Source organism: Branchiostoma floridae, chromosome 5, assembly GCF_000003815.2.
Source record: "Branchiostoma floridae strain S238N-H82 chromosome 5, Bfl_VNyyK, whole genome shotgun sequence".
Taxonomy (NCBI): domain Eukaryota; kingdom Metazoa; phylum Chordata; class Leptocardii; order Amphioxiformes; family Branchiostomatidae; genus Branchiostoma; species Branchiostoma floridae.
Window position 1 is genome coordinate 4,194,094 of NC_049983.1, and position 27,339 is coordinate 4,221,432.

Sequence of the window (27,339 nt, forward strand, 5' to 3'; positions counted from 1 at the left end):
TCGAGTTTTCTACTAAGGAGGACAGAATCATGTGCGTTTTTAAAATATGTGACCATACTTCGACATGTAGCTTTATATCTAACGTAAACAGATAAGCTGACCTTTGTATGACGGCAAGCCTGGTGGACTGGTATCTTAAGACGCGGGGTGAAATCCTGGTGTCATATCAGTAATATGGCTGTTGCTCGTCAAAAAGCCGGAGATAACTTCCTGTTTTTTTGTACCAAACCAAACCAAACCTGACAAATCAAGCTTTACATTAGTGGTAAAAATTTTAGGTTTGAATCATGGGTTAACTAGAGTTCCCCGAACACATATCTTCGCCAAATTAACAAGGTTAAACAGTATGTACTACATTGTATAAATATAGAATGATGTCTGTAGACATAAATCTGTTCATCATTTGATTTCGGTTCCGAGACCTGTCCAATACTAAAATCTTAGTAACTTGCCACTTGCGGGAAACTTTACCTCCAGCACCGAATGAAACCACAGATGTGAGCGAAGCGAACGAGGTGGTTCTATGAGGACGTTTTAGCAAAGGACCAGGCGTTATGACACTATATACACCAAGGAACAGGCGAGTCATTAACGTTATTCTCATTTAGCCTACCCAGAATGGGAAACTCCTGCATGACGCAGAAATCCCTTGTTGCTATACGTGTTAATTCCTTTGTTAAATTTGTTACAGCTATTAGGTGGGCCGACTACTCACTCTTTGCAGCCCGTTACTGAATTGCGAGGAGCTTACAATAGGCGGGGCTTAAATCACAAGGGTCTGGAGCGAGCTGCCATTCGGCGCCACTCAGGTGACCTCAATACGACTGTTACAAGTGTCTGGAGAGAGCTGCCATTCGGCGCCACTCAGTTGACCTCAATACGACAGTAATTGCCCCTGGTGCGGCCAAGGTACTGTAGGTTTTGAACCACTTACACCGCACCATCGCACATGTGGCGGGTTCTTTAACGTGCCTGGGGTATTCCTCTCCCCAGACACGGGACCTCCATTTAACGTCCTATCCGAGGTATATTAGAAAATTCACTCACGCAACTGGATATGATTTGTGAGATTTGTTCTATGCTACACATATTTGTAAGGAGATTACATATTTCATTTTGGAACCAAAATTTCGAAAGAAAATATTCGAAACATTGCAGTCTTGCCAGGTCAAACCTTTTCATGGAATGGGGCCTTCTGATTGGTCAACGGCGCCTGGCTATATGATAATTGTAGATAAATGTATTGTTATTACGTTTTTGCATGGGTTCACGATGTTTTGCATCGGAAAGTCTACCAGCTGATCCTGTCCCTTAGAACAGTCGACGACACTGACTATGCTTGAGAAGTTTTGGGTGTACAATGAGTAACAAGGTGCCACATGAACTACTCACCCGTACGTTCCTTCGCGGTACATCACAGTAGAGTGGTTATAGACCGCCCACACCCCTACAGCTCCAACTGAGATATTCAGGAATCGTTTCGTACCAACTACTTCCCATCCGGTTCCTACAGAAAAAAAGTCATGATAAACCTGTAGAACAATAGCAGCATTCACTTTTCTGTGTTGCTTTGCCTTTCCTTCCTACTTACAACTAGATTTCCACGAACACATACCTTCGCCAAATAATCATGCCATTATTCAAGACTTTAAGGTTTCATTCATGTATTTCTTAAAATTACCTATTCCAAAAGCAACCGACTTCATGAACGTGTGTTTGTAGCAGTTGGAAGTTCCACTTTATCTATCCCAACTAACCTCGGGTAGTGCTGTCCCCAAACAAACATACATACATACACAAACGCTGCAGTACAGTAGGAAAACGGTAGGGAAACCATTTTGGAACTTGACCTTCCTTTCCACAACAGGTACTTTCCGACTTCACACCTTCTCAAGTTATGCCCTTGTCCTTGACAGACCCACAGCAGGCCGTTGTTTTGTGTGACCTAGGTAAGTATAGCTAATTTCCCCGAAATAAGGTCTTGCCCTAAAATTTGCATGACTAGTATCTCATTATGTAGGTCTCCACTAAAGCTATCTACATACCAAAAATCATGACGATCCGTCAACACGTTCATATTTTTTTCATTAATTATGTAAATAAGCTGCTAAATTTCTCTCTTTCTGAGCTACATATTTGACAAGTTTGAAAGTGCTATCATGGAATGCAGTGAATTTATACTTTTCTCATTAATTATACAAATTAGCTGTTGGTTTTTATATTTAGTATCCCATTATATGTAAGTCATCACTTAGGATATCTACATACCAAAAATCATGACGACCTGTCAACACTTTCTCGATTTTTTCCATGTCCAAAGTTTGAAAGGAAATCGGCACCTGCAGTTCCATACAAGCCAAAAGGGGGCCAAACTTGAACGACTTTCTCCCTGCAAAAAGACGTATCCACTAGTCAAAAATCGTGAACCTGCCACTTGAGGATAATTTTAGCGCCAACTTCGACGCTCCACTTCAGTACCGCAACTTGTCGCCAGTATGTCCATTATCGAACTTGAGCTTTGGTTTCCTAACCCCTAGATAACTACCACATATCATCCAAAACGATCTACAGCGTCTGGAGTTATCTTGTCCGCAAATACACACACGCACACACTCGCTCCTCTGCAGTCCCGACGAAAAGTGCCAAGTGAACAGTTTGCGAACAGGACCGGTCGACCTTCGTTTCTGCAACCGCTAATCAAATACAAATATTTAATATCTCACTCTCAGTGGAAACTGAATTCCTTGTCACTTATTGTTTGTAATGAAATGTACCATTTTGGCCATACTGCCTATGGGGGCCACCTGTCCATAGGGCCAAATTTGGTCAGTCCCTTGAGTGACCCCTTAGACAGGTTTCACTGTACCAAATATCATTAAATTCCATCCAAAGCTGCTCGAAATATATGCGATTGACCTACATATTGGGACACAAAAATTTTTCTGCCCCAAATATAACCTTCTTGGCGAAGGTACCAAACATACTGGCTTTCTATAAAGCTCGCCCCCAGTGATGGGGTTCCCGGACACCTTTGAAACAAAAGGTACTAGTTTGATATTGCTTATTTTTAGTTACTTTACCTTACAAAAACCCCATGAAAGTATATCATTGTTAAGCTAATAATGTGTAATTTCAAGAAATATTGCATAGAATTTTTAGAGGCAGATATGAAAAAAAAATTATGAAAACTTCGAGGGCATTGACTCACTCTACCTTTGTGCCAAATTTCAAGTCATTCGGTCCAGGAGCGACAGAGATGAATCAATTTGAAGATTTGACAGTACGAAATAAGAAGAAAAAAGAAACATTATGAATACAATTTATTTCACCATACCATTCTTGGGTCATTCAATGGTACATGTGATAGCGAGTATCGTTTTGTCCGATTTAAGCTCTGACATAATCAGCATTTCTGTCTTAAATGTCATTGTACAAATTAAAACTAAACGGTCATTCGTGTGTTTTGTGGGGAGGGAAGAATTGTATTGACTGTTCTTAAAGGTAACATGAACCATATTAGCAGTACTTGCTTCCTGTCCAATCCTCTTTAAACCAATGTGAATTTTAAAAAACGTGAACCATCTAAAAGTGCGGGGAGTTAGCTGCACGGAGCATTACGAGATCTCCAAACAGCCCTACCACCAATTTGATTGAGGTGATTTGAACCACATGTTTACATTAATATTGCGTCGAGGTGCTCGTTCGGCTCTTCAATCTGTGTCTGTTTGTCATTTATGATATCTCCGTAGAGCCATACGACCAATTAGTTGACGGTGACGTGAATCAGATAATTACATCAATAGTGCGTAAAAGTGCTGCTTGCTCAGGTCTCCACGTGGTGGTAATGCATATCCTTTACAAACGCTCCTGGAGGTCTAACAATTTCTTGAAAGTAACGACGACAATGTTCTGTATTAATGGTGCGTAGAGCTTCAGCCCATATGTTTGTCCTCTACGATAAAAGCTCCCCCATGGAGTTCTAACGATTTCTTAAACGTGAACCAATTATTTGTATATATTCATAGTGCGTAGAGCTGCTGGTTCAGCCCTTCCCGCGAGGAATACTTGTCCTCTACGAGAGGAGCACCTCCGTGGAGTTCAAACAATTTCTTAAAGGTGACGAGAACCAAGTGTTTGTATTCATAGTGCGTAGAGCTCGCTCCAAAGAGCTGGAGGGCTGCACGAGCAACCTCCAGGGAGGAGCTCCCTTATTGGTCTGCGTCTGGTGGTCGGGGTGGCTTGGAGTAGGCTAGATAGCATTCGAGGTTAGGTTAGGAGATACGTAGGAAATTTTCGGCGCATGTTCGGCGTATGTTCCGCATCAAAGGTAGCCGTGGCCTAAAACTGATCAGACTGTTCCCTAACTACCTGACCTGAGTCGGCTAAGGGTTGGCTGGTGTTCGGGAGCTAGATTCGGCTATGTGTAACCTAGGCGCCAAGCACCATCTGTCATTACATGTACAACTGTTTTAAGAAGCGAGAAGTCGACTTGTACTCAGACTATTCTGAACTACTATCATTACTATTATTATGAACTTTATCATAATAACCTGTGCTTAGCTTGTGAGAGCAGAATCGTACAATAAGGGTCTTCTTCGTTTATTCATGCATTCATTACTACTGATGATTAAGTTTTCACTAACTTTGAATTGCCCCTCTTCAGAAAAAAAGAGGCATTTGAAACGGCCTTTGGAAGGCCATTGGACTGGTTTAATTGGTCCATTCATCCTAGCGGGTCAGGGGCATGATCCGCTGGGAAAGGTTTGAAATCTACACCCTCTAAAATGCAATTTCTTCTATTTTGAGGTCAAATTTTGCTAGTAGACCCAGCTTGGTTCAATTATAATCTTCACATGCCTTTTTTGTAGGTCGCAAAGGACGAAATCGGCAAAATTCATCCATCCGTCACATGAACCATCGGGGCACAAGGCACTTTGACGCTGCAAAAATGTAACCTGTATTTACCAAAACACTTGCTTCTCTTCAGGCATAGATGCTGTCACTACCATTGTAGATTTTTGTCACTCGTCTGCTTACCTTGAGGAGTTGTTTTGGTGATCCCCGTGCGTCGCAGCGGCCTGCCTTCGTCATCCAGAGCCCACACCTGATTGGTTGTGGTACTGACGCTGATTTGTTTGATCCTGTCGCTGACCAACAGCCAATTGGATCGAGCGACTCGATCATCTTGAGTAGGTGTTCCTGAGGGAAAAACAATGAATAAGTAACTTAGATTCATTCTACATTTTCGTTAGCAACTTAGCAATGCAAAGGTTTGATCAACATTACATTCGTTCCGTAATTATGTCCTAAACCTCTACGGTAAACATATAGCCTATGGATAATAAACAACTTCAAACAAAAATCTCCCTAGAAAATGCCGCATGTCTAATCAACAAGTTAACCCTATTCAGACTAGGCTTTTTTGGTCATCCCTGGACGGGGGGGGGGGGGCTTTTGAGGCCCTCCACTTCTAAGTCCTCTAACTCTCGAACGACGTACCGTAAGGCCACCAAATTTTCAGGACATTATATCGACATAATATCTGACAAGTATTTGACGTTTGACGTTACGTTGACGTAAGATGACGTAATTATGACGTCATTAATTTGATTATATTGGCCGGACCCATGAAAAAAGGGAATTCTCAGAAAACTTCAAGTTATACTACGAAAATGTAACAATAAGTGCAGATAACAGAATAATAATGTTTATCACGACTTGTATTGCCAATAGCAACATCGATGACGTCATAATGACGTCATCAAATGACGTCATGCACATCTAAGATATGAGATAGGCTCCGCCATATTATATCCACCACCTTGAATTTTTAAAACTTCTTTTTTTGCAACAAATAATCACAAAGGGCAATGGAAATAGACTAAATTCATTCATTTAGATGGATTTTGATGAAAAAATACCAGGTACATGTAGTTACAAATTTTAAGGGAAAATAAGCTTGTTATTCTTGATCTGGCCATACGGTCCGCCATCTTGGATTTCGGGCTGATGACGTCATAAAATTAGCATAATTTATGCATATAATCATGAAAGATATGATAAATAATATAAGATTTTATTTATGTAACAAAATAGCAGTAATATAGCAAATAAATGTGAAAAATACATTGTTAGAACCAAAAATAGTGACTTTGGGCAAAACTGCCTGTCAGCAAACGGTTGCCATGTCAACACGAAAAAATTGAACATTTTTCAAACTTCGCAAACTTGTTGCCAACAATATTTTAGGAAAACTTACCAAATTTGGTGGCTTTAGCGTAAGGCGTTCTGGCGTTACAGGACATCGAAGTTAGCGCGGGCCTCAAAAGCCCCCCACCCCACCCCACCCGGTCTGAATAGGGTTAACGTTCACCTTTCAAAGTTTATTTGATATCTCAATTTCTTTCTTAGATTATTGAATAGGTTTTTAAGATGATATGCAAAAATTAACATGCAATGAAACAAATGGCTTTTCTTTATTTCTGATTCACCATTGAACAAAATAATAACTAAGGCAATTGAAGTGAATTTGTGGACATGCCCAAAGTATATACGTATATGCAAGATTTTACTGCAACAGTATGGGATCTGTAAACCAACAAAGAAACACTTTAAGGCATAGATAAAAATAAACTGGAAAGGGCACGGAAGCAACCATTTAGATTCTGTAAGAAAAAAATACGACAAGGGTGCTAATGTCACAAAAATGGATAGATAGGCATACCTAGCCTCTTGTCCACTGCTTCATACCGTGCTGAAAACCCAGCTCTGCGAATCACAAAGTCTGTCACGAAAAAGACGTAAAGACTGTGTTCAGCTGAGGTAAAACCGCTGTGGGCACAGCTGCCACACCAAACGAAGTTTTTCTGCTCATAGGGGTCCTCAACTTCCACATAGTCTCTACGGCATAGTCCCTCCGGGTCAATGTCCAAATCAAAGTGGAGAAAAGACAGTTTGACAGCCTTGTGTGTCTCCATGGTGATGTACCACTGTTGGTACACGTGGTTACGGTAGGAGTAGTGCGGGTAGTTCATGGACGAAAACGTGCCAGTATCTTCTGACAGTTGGTGCATCCGTTGATATCCCTGACGATCTAATGAAAGAAACAACTCCCTTTATATTCTATTAGCAAACAGCTACCTACAGCAAAGACACAACAATGTTAACCTTCAGGAGCATCTTTAATGCTTTGTCGTAAAATTATTTGAAATATGAGTAAGTCTTGTCAAAGCATTGTCCAATTGTCAACCCAATTGTGTGTTTTTATCGACATATAGGTACATTGCCAGGAGAAACGAAAAATTAAATGAACTTTTAATAACAACGATTAATAAAGTATCAATAAATTAGTAATATAAAAAAGCGGAACCAAAAAGTATATTTCAAACATACCGTCTTCAGACTTCTCCTGTAGATAGTAACGGATTTTGAAACCAGTTCCCGTGGTTGATTCATCACTGTGAAAATGAATGGCCAAGTCTGGTGCCATTGACACATACACGGGAGGTAGAGACACACCACAGAAGGTTTGATAGAATTCTGGAACATCAAAAAAAGTTCAAAGATAAGCTTTAAATGTAAAAGTTAGATATCGATCGTTTGAAATACCATGCCTTCGACACTGAGGAGCATATAAGGTCGTGTTGGCATGAATGGTACACTGTCTGTAGTTTTCCATATAAACATGTAGTTAATGTGTATGAATAGAAAATGAGAATATATTGTATTTGACAAAGTGTTCGACATGTAAGGTGACATATTGTAACTGATGTCAAAGGCCGGTCGCTGCTTAAACGGTGTTAAGTAGTTGAAGTAAAAGTGATGGAGAAGATGTTGGCAATTGGCGTTTTCTTGGGATTGAAATATATATATATTGTATATAAACTCGGCACAAAAAGTTTGGAATATCAACTTTGGCTGATCATATTTCCGTTGTTTCTGCATCAATTTCAATGTATTATATATCATTAGAAAGCGTGTATGATTTTATTTTACATGGTATCAAACACTTTATGATTATAAATTCGTGGAACGAGCACCAGGGCTGCTTACGTCAGTGGGTCGCGAAAAAAAAGTGCCCAAATTTCCCTTTTTGTGTTCAACACTGTATCATACTGTTGGTATGGGTGCGGGTGTCAAAGGTTCAATCTGTCCTTTTTCACGTAATCTTTGGTCTACAGAACATCCAAGTTTTTCTTTAATATTTGAGTAGAGTATATGTGCCCTTTTGGCAGTTGGATGGCCGAATGGAGGTGAGGAGGCGACAAGGAGAATAACACGCTGACTGTCGCACGGATAGAGCGCGTAGCGCTTGGTGGAGGCAGTGTCATGGTGTGGTGTATGTAAGGCTGCCACATGAAAACCAAAGTTCCCTATCATCCCAGACAACCTCAATACTGTGAGATACAAGGACACCATTCTCCATTCAGTCGCAATGTCATACCTCGTCAGCGTGTGTATGGGACGAAATGCAATTCTGCAAGTGTTAGACTACAACGCCCGTCCACACAGAGCAAGGACCATTGCAGACTTTGTGCGTGGACGGGCGGTGTAATCTTGCAGAATGTCATTCGGCCCCAAATTGAAGGGGTAAGACATTGCGACTGAACAGAGAATGGTGTCGCTGTATCTCACAGTATTGAAGTTGTCTGGGATGACAGTGAACCTTGGTTTTCATATGGCAGCCTTACATACACCACACCATGACACTGCCTCCACCAAGCACTATACGCTCTATCCGTGCGACAGTCAGCGTGGCATTCTCCTTGCCGCCTCCACACCTCGATTCGGTCATCGACCAGCCCAAAGGGACACATATACTCTACTCAAATGCTAAAGATAAACTTCGATGTTCTGTATACCAAAGATTACGTGAAAAAGGATAGATTGAACCTTTGACACCCGCACCCATACCAACAGTATGATACAGTGTTGAACACAAAAAGGAAAATTTGGGCACTTTTTTTTCGCGACCCACTGACGTAAGCAGTCCTGGTGCTCGTCCCACGAATTTATAATCAAAAAGAGTTTGATACCCTGTGAAAGAAAATCATACACGCTTTCTATTGATATATAACACATTGACATTGATGCAGAAACAACGGAAATATTATCAGCCAAAGTTGATATTCCAAACTTTTTGTGCCAAGTTTATATTCGGTGGAATTGCTATCAGTAAGTATATCAACATATCTGTAATGTATTTATTGCCAAACACATCTGTAATATATCTGTCTATCTATATCTATTGATAGATAGATATAGATATAATACAAATTTATATGTTCCAGCAAGTTTATTATATTTCAGCCATACCATAGGTATGGTGAAATATATTGTATTCGTAATGTTTCTTCTTTCTTTCTTTCTCCTGTCAAATCTTCAAAACACGTTATCTCCGTTGATCCTGAACCAAATGACTTGAAACTTGGCACAAGGCTAGAGTGAGCCAATACCCCCAGACGTCTTTTTCAGTTTTTTTCATATCTGCCTTTAAAATGATTTTATTCATGTTTTTTGCAATTTTTATGTACATTTTGCCCCCTGTACCCTGGTATTACAGCCGAATGACCTGAAATTTGGTACAGAGGTGCCTTGATCATATGCCCACAAAGAGCCAATAACAGTTTTGGCATATGGTCCAACAAAATGCTTAATTTTGAGATTTTTTGACATTTTTTGCCCCAAAAATGATATTTTTGGCTCCTATACCCTCATTTTACAACCAAATGACCTGAAATTTGGTATAGGAGTGAAATCTACATATGCGCACATGGATTCAATAAAACTTTTGGCATACAGTACAATAAAATGCTTAATTTTGGCCATTGTTTGACCAAAAACGTACGCTTTTTGCTCTTGTTCCCTGGTCTTATAACCAAATGACCTAAATTTTGGTAAATAGGTGCACTAGATTCAAATGACCCATGCATAATTTCTGGCATAAACCACTTCAAAATGATATATTTGGGGATTTTTTTGGGTAATTTTCCACTAGCCAGAGGGTCAACGACCTCTCCCACCTGAAGACAGCATGTGCACATCTATATATGCTAGTAACTTGATTAAAGAGGCAACCAATCACGTAGCCTAAGTCAACATCCCGAAGGGGATTGGCAGCCAATCAGTGAGCCTGATGTTATCTGGAATAGTCCATTCTGGCACGGAGGGGTACATTTTTTTTTAAATTGATCTTTGAACTGTTGATTATATAAAGTCTCTCAGTGGGAGTATTTTTGAACTGGTCTATTTTGGAATTTTACATGGGGTGTACTAAAAGAGTCCATTCTTGCACGGAGGGGGGGGCATTTTTTTTTTAATTTGTTTAAATTGATGGTGATTTGATATATCAAAGTGTTCCATTTTTTGACTGGTCTATTTTGCAATTTTACATAGGTTGTGCTGGAAGAGTCCATTCTTACATGGAGGGTGAATCCATTTTTGGGACTTTGGTGATTACGTCCAAGTCCAATTTTAGCGGATGTATTTCTTGACTGCACCACTTTACATAGGGGCATCGCAAGAAAAGTCCATTTGTGCATGGGGATGTTTTCAAATTTAGTTTTAGACGGGTGATGATTCCATATTCCATTTTTAGCGGAAGTGTTTTTGGACTGGTCTATTTTACCTTTTCATGCCTTTTTTGCTTAGTTTAACTTCGGACTGTCCGCTGACTTTTACTCGGAAATCCTCCTCAAAGTAATTGGATTAAAAGTAGGACGTGGTCATAATAAAAGGCAATGTTTTCAGTGGGAGTATTTCAGGACTGGTCTATTGTGCAAATTCACATGGGGTGCACTGGAAGAGTCCATTCTTGCACTGGGAATTTTGTAAGATTCATTTTGGGGTGTTATTAAGTGTCATTAGTAGAAGTGACTCCATTTTTGTCATTAGTAGAAGTGTTCCATTTTTGCATATGGGTGATTTTGGAATAGTCTATTGTTGCATGGGGAGGGAGATGGCTGAAATATGCTGTATTTGCTCTCAAGCAAATGTCGGCCTTTCTAGTTCCTAAATCTTACCAAAGGAAATGAATGCCACGTATAAGGATAAAAATGCTCTGTATTGTGTTACTACTTGTTAGGGATGATTATATATTGCATAGAGTTCAATTTACTAGGTATCCGGGTTAACATCGGTATTCTCCAACTTACCCCAATAAGGTGTATCGTGTATCTGAAGAAAGTCATAACGGCACCTTGCCTCATACTCAATGTCGAATTCTAGAAACTCCACGACCACAACCTTTCCAGGATGTGCCACGATTGTCCAACTAGAAAAACAAAAATGGGTCCGTCAATTGAAAGCATAGTAAGTGTTGATATTTAACAATGATGCAGAAAAGCCAAGATCGCTATCAGAAGTTGTAGTGAAGATTTCACATATTTGCTTGCAAACAGATAAATTCCGATATGTTTATGAAGAGACAACAGGGGTGACTTGGCATTTTGTACGAAATTATGAGTCTATCTCCCGCTACGTTGGGAGAAATCATGTCTCTGTCCGTTTCTACCCGTGATGTTCCTTTTTCAGAGCATTTCGTAGACATATTTCATCACGAAAACTTGGTTGATAGCCTTTGAGCTACTTTTTTGCTTCACTTCGGCGCGTCAAATCGTATTTTCTATCGCCGAAGTGCGAGGTCGCCATCTTAAAAATCCCGCTCTGTGCGTCACGTGACCCCTGCAGCGTTTATCACATGAGATTCATGCATGTTGTATCCTAGATTGTCATCTATCCTAAAAGCGCTTCTAGGATAGAAGCGCTTTTAGGACAGACCCGGGCATCCAAAATGTGCTTCTATCCTAAACTCGCTTCTGGGATATCCAGAACACGTCGCAAGCGAGTAGAGCGTTCTGGATAAGCCGACGTGTTCATCCAGAACGTGCACTTGTGGGTGGAGTTTAGTGTCTTGGGAGGCGGAGACTATCTTGCATGTGATTTTTCGTAGTCAGAAGGCCGCCATATTTGTTCTCCCCACGTGGTCACTTCCGGGTTTGATTGTGATAGAAGATAGGATATACCTACACCAAATCAACGTAGTTTACACAAACCAAATCATTTTTGGGGACTCCGTGGGCCGGTCTAACCCTCGCACAATCACGTAAAATCTAGGTTCAGCAATTGCTTTGTAAACGGCGGATTTTGATCACGTAGATTACGGCAGGTGTCGCGAGGTTGAACTAAATATGAAAACTTGGGTGTAAACAATCACCGGAAGAGACCGCTGCCATTTTCTCGCGACGTGTTGACTGCATGGACCCCGAGGTAGTATCGCTATCTCCGGTTCGATAGTTCGAAACAAAACCAGAAGCTGAAATTCAGCAAATCAAACAAAGAAAACACACCCTGCACAGGAGATGTCGGCCTCCTTAGACAGGAGCGCATTCAGGATATCCAGAATGCGCTCCTTCGCTTGCGACGTGTTCTGGATATCCTAGAAGCGCTTTTAGGCCAGGATAGAAACACATTTTGGATGCAGATATATCCCAAATGTGCTTCTTTCCCAAAAGCGCTTATAGGATATCCAGAATGCGTTCTTTCACTTGCGACGTGTTCTGGATACCCCAGAAGCGCTTTTAGGATAGAAGCACATTTTGGATGCCGGCCTATCCCAAAAGCGCTTCTATCGCAGAAGCGCTTTTAGGATAGACGACAATGTACTATTTTTCCTAGACGAACATCTGTTTCTATCCCAGAAGCGCTCTTGCGATAGAATACAAACTGGGAACTGAATGCTTGGGTACTTGATCAATGTGCACCTGGACGTTTTCATTGACTGTCATCATGTCTTATGGTAGATTTTGTAGTACATTTTTATGGTACATTTTGTAGTACATCTTGGGATGCACTATTGAGAAGTGCTTTCTGTGTCTTCCATGCACATTCAGATGGATAAAAATCATATAGTGGGAATCAAAAGGACAAAATAGTGCATGGAACTAGGTTTGATCAAATAACCATTACCTGTGTACACTGTATACATATTGTACAAAATTACCTTTGTACAATAACTTGCAAGAACCAAATATGGAAACCTGGGCGTAAAACATCACCGCCTGCGGTCCTGCCAATCACCATGATTGACGGTGACAAAGGAGCGCGTCTGGGATATCCAGGATGCGCTCTGGTTTAGAGCGCTTTTAGAATAAAAGCACATTTAGGATACAAGCCTATCCCAGAAGTGCTTCTCTCCTAAAAGCGATTTTGGGATAGAGCATATTTGGGATAGTACAGTGCACTTACAGTACCTTTTTCTATAAAGTAGTCAACAATAATATTAACATAGACGCCAGCAATATTCTGAAGCCTGCCCAAGGGCGCACCCGGGGTAGTCACGACTTCAAATATCAACACATATTTGCACGCACCGACATCTACAAACACTCTTTTTTCCCAGGCACAATTCCCGAGTGGAATGCCCTGCCTGGCACGGTTGTAAGCGCTCCCAACGTTGAGCACTTCCGTGCCAGGCAGGCGGCCTGCCCGCCCTAACCCGGGAGCCTCAGCTCCCCCCCCCCCTACTTTTGCCCCTTGCGGGGTCATTTGGGGTATCATATGCAGATGCAGACATCACATACGACACACAGACCTATCAGTTACCTCGACTATATCAGTACCCGTCACTTTGTTATGGAATGCTCACTTTATGGTGATAAACGTACAAAGCTGTTCACATTTATTTCGCGTGCTCGAAAGAATTTAACTTCAATAGATAAATTCAACTACATTCTGGGAGGAGATAACCCTAATTGTATTCAATAGATAACTAGAGTTCGGCGACCTCATACCTCTATGAAAATTTAGAGCTTTTGTCAATTTCATGCAAATGACTTAACATTAACATGGTTTATGCATGGTGTTGTTCATCATTGAATAACGTACAGTACACATGTCACAAGTAAAATTCTCAATTCAAATCATTAATCATTAAGTTGTTTTGAAATTTTTTCATAAATTATGCAAATAAATTCCTCATTTGCATATTTGATATCTGCACATGTTCCACTGATTACAATTAACAAGTGGTACATTTATCGAAATCCAGTTATTGCAAACAATGGAATTATATAATTTCCTCATTAATTATGCAAATCAAGTCATTATTTGCATAAAATGCATATCATTATGAACATCTTTGTCTAAGCTACCTGTATACCTAAAATGCAGGCAATCCGCCGTTCCTTTCTGCAGTTATCCTCTTTGGAGTGTCTTGACAAAACGCTCTTGCAGTTCGACAATTAAATGTTAGGGGACTGAAACTTGCCCAACTTTGTCATGACGCTAAAAGCTATCTACCACCCAAATGTCACGACCATGTCACGTACGGGACAAGAGATACGTTTAAAAGACTGCTATGATAGAATATTCTCATTAATTATGCAAATTTACTCCTATTTTGCTTAATTGGTATTTTATCTTGTACAACATTGTCTGAGGTACCTACATACCAAAAATATTGAAAATCCGTTGTTCCCTTCTTGAGTTATCCTCGTCAGAAGTTTTTGACAAAAATGCCCCTGCTATCCCAAAACTAGACGCTAGGGGGCCCAAACTTATGTCATTTTTTCCTGAGCACAAGAGCTATCTAATTCTTAAAAATCTTGACCATAGTATGTTCAGAACACCGCGATAGGAGAACCGGAAGCTGCACTGCAATACCAAGGTCACACACCAGGGGGCCCAAAATTGACCTTGACCCTTGTCTTCCCAACCCCTACCCACATACTAAATATCATCGTAGTCCATCAAGAGGTTCTCAAGTTATGATGTCCACAAATATGCGGACACACAGACAGACACACACACGTACAGACACACCAAAAACTATGCCTCCATTTTTTCATGGAGGTAAATACATCAAAGAATGCTTAGACCTCACAACCAAATGTTCAGTAAATGACTCGCTATGCTCGACATGTTGACTAATTCATATCTATAGATATAAATATATGTAGACAATTCATTTCTATACAGTATTATTAGTTGTATAGGTAGTTGAAGTATACCTAAAAGTCGCTCTACTTTTGTTGCGTCAATCAACTACATGATTCAATGTACTCTGTTAAATGCTACAATAGATTGAATACTGATACATTAGAAAAGTCTGATATTATGCAGTACCTGCAGTCGACGTTAGTCTGGTACGTCCCGGTCACTTCGTCACGTGGAGGCAGAATCTCTCCCTCCTTCTCGTACAAATAACGCCCCCCAGCGGCAACGCACGCATGTGCAGGGCCTTTTGTACGCAGAAGGCGTAGAAAAGGGTCAGATTTAGGTTCAGCTGTATTTGGGGCATCTTTGCTATACAGAAAATCATATCTGTACACATCTTAAAGATTAAGGAATTTACGTGCAAAAAAACAACAACAAATGGTTTAACATGTCCTACCTTCACAAGTTGGAGCGATGAAGTTCCAATGTATTCCATTATCAAATATGCACGTCAGTCTTTCCTGGCCCAACAATACGTAGCCGTCGTGACAGCCAAACGAAACAACTGACCCCAAAGTAAAACTGTCTCCAGTCCTGTACCCGTTGAAGGGAACTACAGGGTCCGGGCACGGATCACTCAAACTGAATGCTAATGTCGAAAAGAAGCGGAAATATTCTTATGATGATTTGATGCATCATTCAATAATTGATTGATTGATTTATTGAAGACCTTTATTACACATTTTTATCACAATGGGCTGCTAAGTACTGGTCACAACAAGACATGTTGAAGAGATACAGTTAACAGATACAAAATAAAACTACCGTTGGATAAATTCATCTTCTCCTCGCTTTTCTGTTATAGTGGAGATAAAAGAGCTGATATGTTTTACGATCGATGGTTTGTCTAGTTGTATTAGGAATATGGATTCTTCTACAAAACTTGTATGGTGTATGAAATAATTAAATAGGTTTGGTATAACCTTATACAGTTTATTTCCCTCAACGGTATACAATTTACACTCTACTACAAAATGATGATGTGTCAATACAATTGTGAACATCATAAACTGTGCTTTAGCTTCTATACTTTTCTGTGGTGAATATATGCTGTCACATTAAAACCTAATAAATAGAAAAGAGGTTTAATCCACCAGTATTAAATCTTTTACAAGGCCCCAAACGGCTTTACAGTTTTCAGTATTTACTCTATGACAAGCTCTACAAGATGAAAATAGGCATTTCAACATGATTGACACCTGCGAAAGATTACTCAAGCAGCAGAAAGATTCTTCTGCCCGGAAGGAAGCCTGGCCAATCTATGGTAGACTGGATGCCAGATTAGTAGATATGCAATGTATTTCATAAGTTTTCATTACCCTCAAAATGGATCTTGAAACCGTCATCAGTGTTATTGTAGCTTGTACTGAGGACCAGGTGGACCGTGTTGACAGGGACATAGAATTCTGCCGGAATGTATCGTCCTGTTGAAAGTTTAAAAATGTGGAATTAGCACCCTTTAAAGCTGGTTATAAAGTACACACGAACTACAGACTAATTACCTGCATGTATGCAGGTATGGTTTTCAGGGGCGTGGGAACTTTTGGAAGCCGGGGATTTAGGGCGCTGTATCTCAAGAACGGATGGTCCCAGCACGACGATTTTTGGTACGTGGGTTGGGGGTGGTGGCTTGACAGTCAGGTTTGATTTTGGGCCTCCTTGCACTTGAACTTGACAAGGCAACTTGACTTTTTGTGTTTTTAGGGCACTTTTGGCGCTGTGTGTCCGGAACGATACGCGCGATTGCGACGATTTTCGGTGCATGGGTGGGGGGTTGTTTCCTGTTGCCTAGGATTGACTTTGGGCTTTGCTCAGCAAGGTCTCTAATAACCAGTCGGCTTCTTGAAAGAAATACTGGTTTGACTGGTTTGATGTAAATGACTTGCACATCTGTATCGTATGTTCCTTTATGTTCTTTAGAAGATTTTGACCAGAATGCCCCTGCAGTTCCAGAGCAAACAGCGAGGGGGGAGGGGGGGGGGCAAAAGTTACTTCTTCCATACAGAACAAGCTATCTGCCATGAAAAGAAATCAAGACCAAAGCATGTCCGGGTCAAAAGATACAAAAATTGGAAGTTCTGCTGTAGCACCAAGGTCAATACAAAAGCATATTTACGTGCACACTAAAAGTAGGACAAAAGCCTACCGGTGTACAATCCCAGCAAGACGGGAATGTCGAGTTCTTCCTTGTAGACGTCTAACCAGTTATAACCGTCCGATAGAGAAAACGACTGTGTTGTCAACTTAATTCCTTCCCCCTCGTTGACCTCTATGGTCCACGCACGTTGCAAGCTGTTGTCGTCCTGCCCAGTGTAGTTGAAGGAAACGAATCCAGAAGATTGACCGGCAATATAAACACGAACGTGACCTATACAGCATGGAAAAGTTTCAACATGTTATCTTATCGTTCTCTTTGAAACCCCATACTACACTTCCCGCCAATCATTTACTGATATGATATAGGAGAATTATTGTACACAACCAGGATTTACTTACTGTGCTTACCTTTCGGTGTCTATTAGTTACCTTCCTCAGAGGTTCTGACTGGAGTTCTGCTTCTCGTCGCTATATGTAGCCGATGTAGGTGGCGCTTTGCGGTGAGAACAAAATCCCAAACGTGACCAAGTTTGTATCCCCCTGGTTCCTGTTCATCACTGTTCTCGACGCAAAAGCGCCACCTACATCGGCTACCTACAAGGTGCATGATATGAAAATTATGTGAATTTTCTGCAGAATTCCATGAAAATGTGATATAATGTGATATGATGTGAAAATTTTGAGGTTCAACAGTATCACATTTTATCACATAAGTTTACATATAATCACATGAAATAACATTCCCGTCACATTTCTTAAGGGTGGCACAGAAATTGAGCTGTATGTGAAAAAAAAAATGTTATTAGTTTACATCACATTTTTTTTAACATTTCCCAAAAATGGTCTTGAAGAATCACATTTTAAAATCTGAAAACATGTCACCTAAATGTGACATTGGCTGTGCAGCCGTTATGTGAACTTGTGTGGCTGTCTATACATGTCTCGAGCGGCTACACTTATGTTGTTAATATGTGAAAAGGGCTCCTGATGGAAAGGTGAAAAATAATGTTAAATTGAATCACATTCTATGAAATGTGACTTCATGTTAAACTTATGTGAAAAGCGGCCAGCTACGAAATGTGAAAATTGTAAAGACAACTGGCATGCTGAGAAATGAGAATTTTATGTGATGTTCACAAACTCGCAAGATGTGAAAAAAATGTGACACCATATCACATTTTTTGTATATGTGAAACTAATGTGATTTCCACTTTCCACAAAATATGTGATTTGCCAGACTATGTTAAGGTAAGTGTGCCAACGTTTATGTATAAAGCCTTTATTTGAAAACATTTGCTTTCAGACAATAAAATGACCGACGAATGCTTATGTACAACGTTAAAGGGGCATTCCACTCCAGAGGCGAGTGTTATTTTCTGACTTCGTACACGTTCAATACATATGCTGCCTTTTTTTATTCCACACACCTTTTCTCCGATCTACAAATTCGTCCGGCGTCCGCATGAATTCTAAAGCCGGCTTGAGAGCGCCGTGGACGGCGACCCAACGATGAGGGCACAGAGAGCGCATAGCGAACGCCGCAGTTTGAAATGTTTCCATGCAGGCCTGATAGACTTAACCCGAAACGGTGGTCGCCCGGAGAATGGATCCGTGTTGTTTTCTTTAACTAAATAACGCTGTAGAAAACTAAAAAGTCCTTTTTTAAGATTATAAGATGTATAGGATTCTTGTGTAGCATAATTATCAACAGGTAACTTGTACAGCTTCTGAAAAGGACGTCCAAACAGGGATGTTGACCAAACAGTTTGAAGTGTTTCTATGCAGGCCTGATAGATTTTACCCTAAACAGTGGCCGCCTGGAGAATGGATGAATTCGTGTTGTTTTCTGAACTAAAGAACGCTGTAGAAAACTTAAAAGTCCTTGTTCAAGATTATAAGATATAAAGGATTATTGTGCAGCATTATTACCTACGGGTAATTGTACAGCTTCTGTAAAGGACGTCCAAACAGGGATGTTGACCGCGCAGTCTGATGTGTTTCTATGCAGGCATAATAGACTTTACCCGAGACTGTGACCACCCGGAGAATGGATGGATTCGTGTTGTTTTCTGAACAAAATAACGCTGTAGAGAATTGAAAAGTCTTGTTTTTACATTACAAATTAAATAGGATTCTTTCGTAGCATTATTATCAACGGGTGACTTGTACAGCTTCTGTAAAGGATGCCCAGGCAGGGATGTTGACCAAACAGTTTGAAGTGTTTCTATGCAGGCCTGATAGACTTTACCCGGAGAATGGGTTAGTGTTGTTTTTTTAACTAAAACCCGCTTTAGAAAATTGAAAAGTCTTGTTATAAGATTATAAGATATATAGGATTAATGTATAGCATTATTACCTACGGGTGGCTTGTACAGCTTCTATCTGAAAAGGACATCCAAACAGGGAAGTTTACCGAGCAGTTTGAAGTGTTTCTATGCCACATGCAGACACAGCTACGGCCACGTAATGACGGGCCTACCATTTCCTTTGTAGTTTGTCCAGTTGTATGTCTTCGTGACACACTGTCTATTAAAGGTTTCTAATTCTAGTTGGCCATCATGTTTATACAAAATCTATTGAACAGACTCTTTTAACAAAATGGGTCGATAAGTTTCATCTAACAGATCACTAACTTCTTTAATCTTCTTAACTCGTTGGAGGTACATAAAGGACGAGTTGGGCACAGCCGTCAAACCATATGTGAATGGTCATGGAATTCGGTGCTTTCACTTGTTAAGTACTGTAAATGCAGAAATGTTCGCGGTGGATTAATGTTCGCGGTTTTCGCGGCGGCCGATTCACCGCGAATTTAAATCCACCACGAACATTTTTCCATAACAGTAAGAGACTACAGTGCATGGTGCTACCGCGAAATTAAAACCACCGCGAAAAGTCCATTTTCCCGCTACCGCGAAATTAAATCCCCGCGAACTTAAATGCATTTACAGTAGTTAATCAGCAGAATAGCAGTGGCACGCGTGGGGGATTGGGGATATGTTTTTTCATGTTTTTTTCGTGTTTTGGGGCATAAATTCTTAGTTTAGTCGCTAAAATGTCAAGGTTTACTTGGTAACAAGTGCATAAGGAGCCTTTCCCCACTGATTCTGAGGCAGAACATCCAATTTTGGGCAAGAATGGTGAAGAAATGCTGACGAACATGAGAAAAGAAGATATGTACGTGAACTTTACCATTTTTATGGAAAATTACCCCCCACGCAACAGGAAACGAATTAGGACAGTCTGTTAAGCTGCAAATTCGACCTTGGTTACTTTTGTGGAGGTCATTAAGTACCTTGATGTGGCAAATAATTAGTGACAGATGGAGCTGATCATATGTTACATTATTCTATTGAACAGCCTTTTCAGCACCCAGGACAATTCCTAGCCATAAACTCACCTGCAGTGATACCTGGGTAAAATTTTTTTGCTGCACATGTGGCTCTGATGTTGTCAATATGTCATAGGAATGTTGTAGTGTTGATACTAAGATTATTTATGAAGTTCAGGTATTATTAATACAAAAGTTTATGAAAATAACTTGTTTTATTGATTTATTACCCTTGCATATCATTTTTATGACTCAGGGTAAAACTTTCAAGACATTACTAAAAGGTAGAGACTCTCAGCTTTCTATTGATGTGTAACATTATAGGGTTACTTAAATGCAAAGTAACTAAAAAATAGCAAAGTAAAAGCATTTCCCATACTTTGAAGAGAGTCAAAAATGCCCAGCACAGGGAGGGTATATGGGTAAAAAATTGCCAGCAGGACAAGGGTTAAGTAGTTAATCAGCAGAATAGCAGTGGCACGCGTGGGGGATTGGGGAGTTTTTCACACTTTTTGTTTTGACTAAACAGTAGATGACCAAAATAATTTTGCGCAAAGCTTTGTATCGCTTACAACGGGCATTTTGCGAGAAGATCACACAAATATCTAGCCCATAAAAACGGATCGGATAAGAGTGGTGTGGAACAACAAATAAGGCAGCTTATGTCTTGGACGCGTAAATACTCCGTGGTTAATGACAAGACATGGTTTATGTAATACATACTAATCTTTGAGAAGTGTTTGCATGCTGGATGCATATATTTGTTGATTCTACTAGCACTTGGAAACATATCTGTTACATTTTTTTCCACATAAAATCATTTCACATTCGCCTCCGTCCAGTTTGCGGAGTAAAACCGTTTCACATCCCTTTACATTTTCATATAATTTACATTCACATTATTCTAGTCACGTTTTTCGGTTGCGGGAGTTTACATAATCGATTCACATTTTTGGAAGAGTCACATTATTTCACATATTTGACGACTCATATTTTGAAAATAAATCACATTTTGGGTTTCTCATTTTTCGAAACGAATTCACATTATATCACTAAATTCACATAATTTTCACATTTATGCACCTTGTAGCGGCAAAAAGCAGAACTCCAATCAGAATCCCAGAGGAGGGTTTTTGATAGACACCAAAACGTAATACCCCCATTCCACTAGGACGGCGCTCTCGCCGCGCTCTCTCTGCGACCTAAAATTTGACAGATTGCTAATCGAATTCTATAGAAAAGAAACGAATCTTTTTACACCTTGTGTGTTTTGTTGTCTTCTCAGTCACACTTTTACGTTCTGTATGATGTACCAAGTGTGAAAGTGAACATTACCCATATCCTATTTAGGTCACAGTGAGAGCGCAGCGCGATCGCCGTCTAGTGGAAAGGGGGCCTAAGCAAAGTAAGTACAACATGGTTGTGTAGAAGAACTCTCCTTTATCCTATATTCTACCAGCCTGATGAAATTATTCTCGGGGGTATTTATTAATAGTGAGTCACTAAAGCTAAACATGCATTTATTACTTCAGACAAAGATACGCGGTCAGAAATACACACTTTAGCACTTACATCTGTCGGTGACAGAACATACTGCCACATTTAATGTCTGCTAGCATTTTTTTGCGCTCAAATTTGAAATATTCTAGAACTAAGAAATCTCAGATTTACTACTACTTTTTGACACTTTTTGACACTTTTGTGTCATTATTTCACATTTGCAACGTAGAGAATTAGCCTACAAACATTTCGTCCTACGCGCGCTGTAACTTTCTGACCTCCCTAGTTAGGCACAGGTGAGAATTCGAACAAGAATCAATCATCAACGGTTCGTTCGGAAGAAACAAAATGGCTGAAACCCAGCGCGGGTGTGCAGATTCACAGGTTTTCAAACGCGCTCGCACGGCGAAAATATCGACTCCCGACATACCTTTAATAGTGTTCCGTAACGTGGTAGGCTTGATTCCACTAACTATATAAAGAAACTGCAACATACTGCCACATAAAAAACAGATAGATAGAAATTACGCTAGCTAAATCTGGACTGAATTTTGTACAACAATTCAGCAATTGTAAAGAAACCTACTGTGTAACATTACTTGACAATAGTATGCGTTGTGTTCCTATCTGTAATGTGTTTTTTTACCACTATAGCTAAACACAGTGGTCAAAATCTCCCATGTCTGGCCGAATTCAAACCTTGTTCCACGATGTTCGATCTGATGTGATTCGAACCGAACCCGTGTTCTATTTAGGTCATCTGCGGTCAAACAGTGCTTTCTGGCAGCATTGTTTTTTTTTCCAATTACCTTAAAACAGGTGAAAAAGATAGTTTTTCACCGATATAAACAATTTTCTTGACAGTACACCTATGCTGTCACTTTATTTGAGACCTGCAATATGTAACGAAGCTACTAGCGTTTGTGTTGGTGACCTTGAATATTACAAGACAGTGTTGTTTACACCGGTATCAATTACACTATCCCGCTCTCCGTGCGGCATGGCATGCATGCAAACATCGTTTAAGATCTCGACCAAGAAGAGGCCATTTTAACTCATTGACGGCTCAAAATGACCGCAACGGTTTTTCCGACCCGAGGTTTCTGCTTTTAGAATTTCTAAAAAATGCCTTTGATTTTGAATTATCGGTAATTAAGTGCGAAAAATGCCATTTTTACGCATATTTTTTTACTGTAATTTTGCTTAAAATTAAAAATTAAAAAATCCCCAGAACAAAAAGTTTTATTTTCCTCATAAATGACGAAAAATATAAAAATCGAGAATTTTCGATGACACACGCGGCACATCTTATCAAGAGTTTGGTCAAATTAAAGGCCTTCCTGAAAACAGAAAATAACCGTCTTTGGAAGCAAAATCTAAATTAGATAGCTATTCAAAGTAAAATGACAAGATTTAAAGTATGTAAAATTGCTAATTTAATCTTATTCTAAACGCATTTTCACTGTCATAATACTTTGTTTATTTTCAAATAATTTACGGTTAGCCAATAGTAGACCTCATGTAACCCGATACTCTGTCGAACGCGCATAGCAACGGGAAAGAATACCCTAGCAACCGACCGCCATGAAAGTAGATCTGGAAACCGGCATCAGTGCCCAGGTGGTCCGTGCGAAGGACTAAGTGTGCCATATTGGAAGTAGCGATGAGTGCTCCTGGCAAATTGGTTCCTGTTGAAAAGTTGACAATGTGTAATAAGTACGTTCATTTTCGACCTGGTTAGAAGATATTAATGCTGACTATTAATTAAGACGCGTTTGATGAGCTATGGTGACGTCCCTTTTTCTGCAAACACAATGATTCACGCTAAAACAGAGCCAAGCCTACCGGTGTACGATCCTAACCAGGTGGGCTGGTCCAGCTCTCCCTCCCACACGTCCAGCCAGTCATAACCTTCCTCCAAAGAAAACGACACTGGTGTCATCCCCACCAACTCCCCTTCGTTGACCTCTATAGTCCACGTACAGTGCAAGTTGTTGCCATATTGCCCAGGATAGTTGGGAGAAGAAACTGTACCAGAAGATTGCCCAGTGATGTGAGCACCACAACCCCCTAAATATTGTGAAAAAAATCACTATGTTATTATGATTGTTCAATTGTTCTCACACAAACTCTGACCGAGTCTGAATGCTCTACGTTTCCCGCCATTTGTGTAGTAAGTCATCAAATCAAGCATATTTCTTTCAAACAAAAATACTTTGGTTGTTAAAATCAGTTTACCGTGCTCCTGTGCGCGGCCTGTCATGTGGTGTAACATCCATGTTGTTGCAAGAAATACTTTTAAACACCAGATCATGTCTGCGTATGGTTAAAGGGGTTTCTTTGTATCCTTGTAGCACCCCGATGTAGCAATAAACCCACTAGTGTCTCCCACAAGTCATTTCTAAAACTCGCCGTTTTTGTTGCGTCAGTGGACTGAATAATTCAGTGTTTGCGTCACATTCCAAATAGCACGAGACCTCTCGTCTATCGAGTATACCATATCTTATTTCACCTAATCATGGAATTCCATACATGTGTCTAAGAACACAAAACTATTTTTCATTCGCAACACTCTCTTTACTCACTCAATTACACTGGATGACAGAAATGTTCGTATATTTTATGCAGTGTTTGTTCCGATCAGTATCGGTGCAAGATATGTTATTTTGTGAACACAATTGTTGGTCAGCTTGGGTGATCATATCAGTATCCATGTGTCCGCTTGATTAAAACACCCAGTTGCCACCATACCGAACTTTATGTAAGTAACCGGCTGATGAGTACACGCGATGTAGTCTGGGATAATGAGTTCCATTGCGTTATTGTGTTGTATGGAATAGAATGCTACTGTAAATGCATTTCAGTTCGCAGGGATTTAATTTCGCGGTAGCGGGAAAATGGAGTTTTTGCGGTGGTAGACTGTTACCACATAACATGATGTGTAAATGTTCGGTGGTTTTATGATCGCGGTGAAGTGGCCACCGCGAAACCGTGAACATAAAACTATATTGGCCCCAAACTAGTCGCCCACTTTATAGATATTTTCGATATTTTTACTCAAAAGAAGCAGGTTAAAACGCTCAAGCGTCCAGTGCCCAGTTTCAGATCAGTGAAGTTTGACAATGAAGTTTTTTGCATATTCATGATCATGCCCTCTTTGGGCTAAATGCAGTAAGTCGCATACAAAGAGTCTGATAAGTAAGCTATACTATGTTCTACTTATGTCTATATTTCTACATGTTTCTTCCCTCTTTTTAAAACATGTGAAGATGAACTTACAGAGTTCTTCTATCAAATCATAGTTAGCTGCTGACATAAGATATTTGAAAAACAGTATTCTTTTGTTAGTTGTGCATATTTCTGTTTTGCAAGTGTACTATTAACAAAGGTATTGCTTATATCTTTGTACAGTTAACATTCTAGAAGAAAGTGCACTTCATTTTCTATATACCTATAGTTCTTATCACATAGCATACATAATCTATCGTTTGGAGGAGTTCGGGTGTTTCTGCCCGCTTCAATTTGTAGAAGGTGATCGCCGATTCTTAGTTTGGTCATGGCTCGGCGATAGCTAAAATTTGTTATATCGAGGTATTTTTCTCTTCCATACGTATCCTTGAATTTTCTGTAAGTTCTTAAATTATTCCCTTGGTTTTCCTTCATGTCAGGATCGTTAATTTCTGAGTAAAAGTTTTGAAGAAAGGTGTCTTCCAGTCTTTGTTTTACTTCAGTCTGAGCCAGCGATGTGTTGTGATCACTGTTAAGCAATAGGTAGGCAAAACCTGACTCCTCCAGGATTTTACTAACATTGGATAGCCAGCATGGTAGCTTACGTCTGTGCAAGTCCTGTTGTACAAGGAAGGCTTCAAATTTTAGGCTATTTGTTGGCACTTCTTTAGCTACTCTTTTGTAATTTGAACATAATCTAGTATATACTTCAATCCACAGGGGATACCTGCCCAGTTCTGCCCTTGTTGCTAGAATACTCGAGTTTTTTTTCTTACACCTAACAACCATTTACAAAACTTAAGATGAAGTTGTTCAATTGGTGATTTGTCATTTAATCCACTCTTACCCCATACTTCTGTACCATAAGTCAATATTGGGAGTCAGTATGTTATTATGATTGTTCAATTGTTCTCACACAAACTCTGACCGAGTCTAAATGCACTACGTTTCCCGCCATTTGTGTAGTAAATCATCGAATCAAGCATATTTCTTACACACAAGAATACTTTGGTTGTTAAAATCAGTTTACCATGCTCCTGTGCGTGGCCTGTCAGGTGGTTTAACATCCATGTTGTTGCAAGAAAGACTTTTAAACACCAGAGCATGGCTGGGTATGGTTAAAGGTGTTTCTTTGTATCCTTGTAGCACCCCGATGTAGCAATAAACCCACTAGTGTCTCCCACAAGTCATTTCTAAAACTCGCCGGTTTTGTTGCGTCAGTGGACTGAATAATTCAGTGTTTGTGTCACATTCCAAACAGCACGAGACCTATCGTCTATCGGGTATGCCATATCTTATGTCACCTAATCATGGAATTCCATACATGTGTCTAAGAACACAAAACTATTTTTCATTCGTAACACTCTCTTTACTCACTCAATTACACTGGATGACAGACATTTGTCGTATATGTTATTCAGTGTTTGTTCCGATCAGTATCGGTGCAAGATATGTTATTTTGTGAACACAATTGTTGGTCAGCTTGAGTGATCATATCTCTATCCATGTGTCCGCTTGATTAAAACACCCAGTTGCCACCATACCGAACTTTATGTAAGTAACCGGATGATGAGTACACGCGATGTAGTCTAGGATAATCAGTACAATTGCGTTGTATGGAATAGAATGCTACTGTAAGTGCATTTCAGTTCGCAGGCATTTAATTTCGCGGTAAGGGGAAAATGGAGTTTTTGCGGTGGTAGACTGTTACCACATAACATGATGTGTAAATGTGATCATGCCCTCTTGGTGCTAAATGCAGTAAGTCGCATACAAAGAGCCTGATAAGTAAGCTATACTATGTTCTACTTATGTCTATATTTCTACATGTTTCTTCCCTCTTTTTAAAACATGTGAAGATGAACTTACAGAGTTCTTCTATCAAATCATAGTTAGCTGATGACATTAGATATTTTAAAAAAGTATTCTTTTGTTAGTTGTGCATATTTCTGTTTTGCAAGTGTACTATTAACAAAGGTATTACTTAAATCTTTCTACAGTGAACATTCTAGAAGAAAGTGCACTTCATTTTCTATATGCCTATAGTTCTTATCACATAACATACATAATCTATCGTTTGAAGGAGTTCGGGTGTTTCTACCCGCTTTAATTTGTGGAGGGTGATCGCTGATTCTTAGTTTGGTCATGGCTAGGCGATAGCAAAAATTGTCATATCGATGTATTTTTCTCTT

At 39.9% G+C, this 27,339-nt stretch overlaps 1 protein-coding gene across 1 annotated transcript; it reads right to left on the reverse strand.

The window, feature by feature from the left end:
* Nucleotides 1-4,019: 4,019 nt before the first annotated feature.
* On the reverse strand, nt 4,020-24,182 carry LOC118415603 (cubilin-like). Its single transcript, XM_035820306.1, has 10 exons — nt 24,158-24,182; nt 23,765-23,947; nt 17,141-17,362; nt 16,314-16,418; nt 15,124-15,238; nt 11,154-11,272; nt 7,393-7,539; nt 6,725-7,093; nt 5,038-5,199; nt 4,020-4,177 (listed from the first exon to the last, which is right to left on the reverse strand). Exons 1-10 carry the CDS (start codon nt 24,180-24,182, stop codon nt 4,020-4,022), a joined length of 1,605 nt encoding a protein of 534 aa, XP_035676199.1.
* Between the last annotated feature and the right edge of the window lie 3,157 nt (nt 24,183-27,339).

What these genes read in the sequence shown, in the direction of transcription:
- LOC118415603 (XM_035820306.1), bottom strand. Translation starts at nt 24,182, where the DNA reads ATGACAGGCCGCGCACAGGAGCACG. An exon ending in CTGGTTAGGATCGTACACCG is followed by an intron (nt 17,363 to 23,764) that starts GTAGGCTTGGCT and finishes CATGCTGTATAG; the next exon opens with GTCACGTTCGTGTTTATATT. An exon ending in AGCAGTGGACAAGAGGCTAG is followed by an intron (nt 5,200 to 6,724) that starts GTATGCCTATCT and finishes TTTTTCCCTCAG; the next exon opens with GAACACCTACTCAAGATGAT.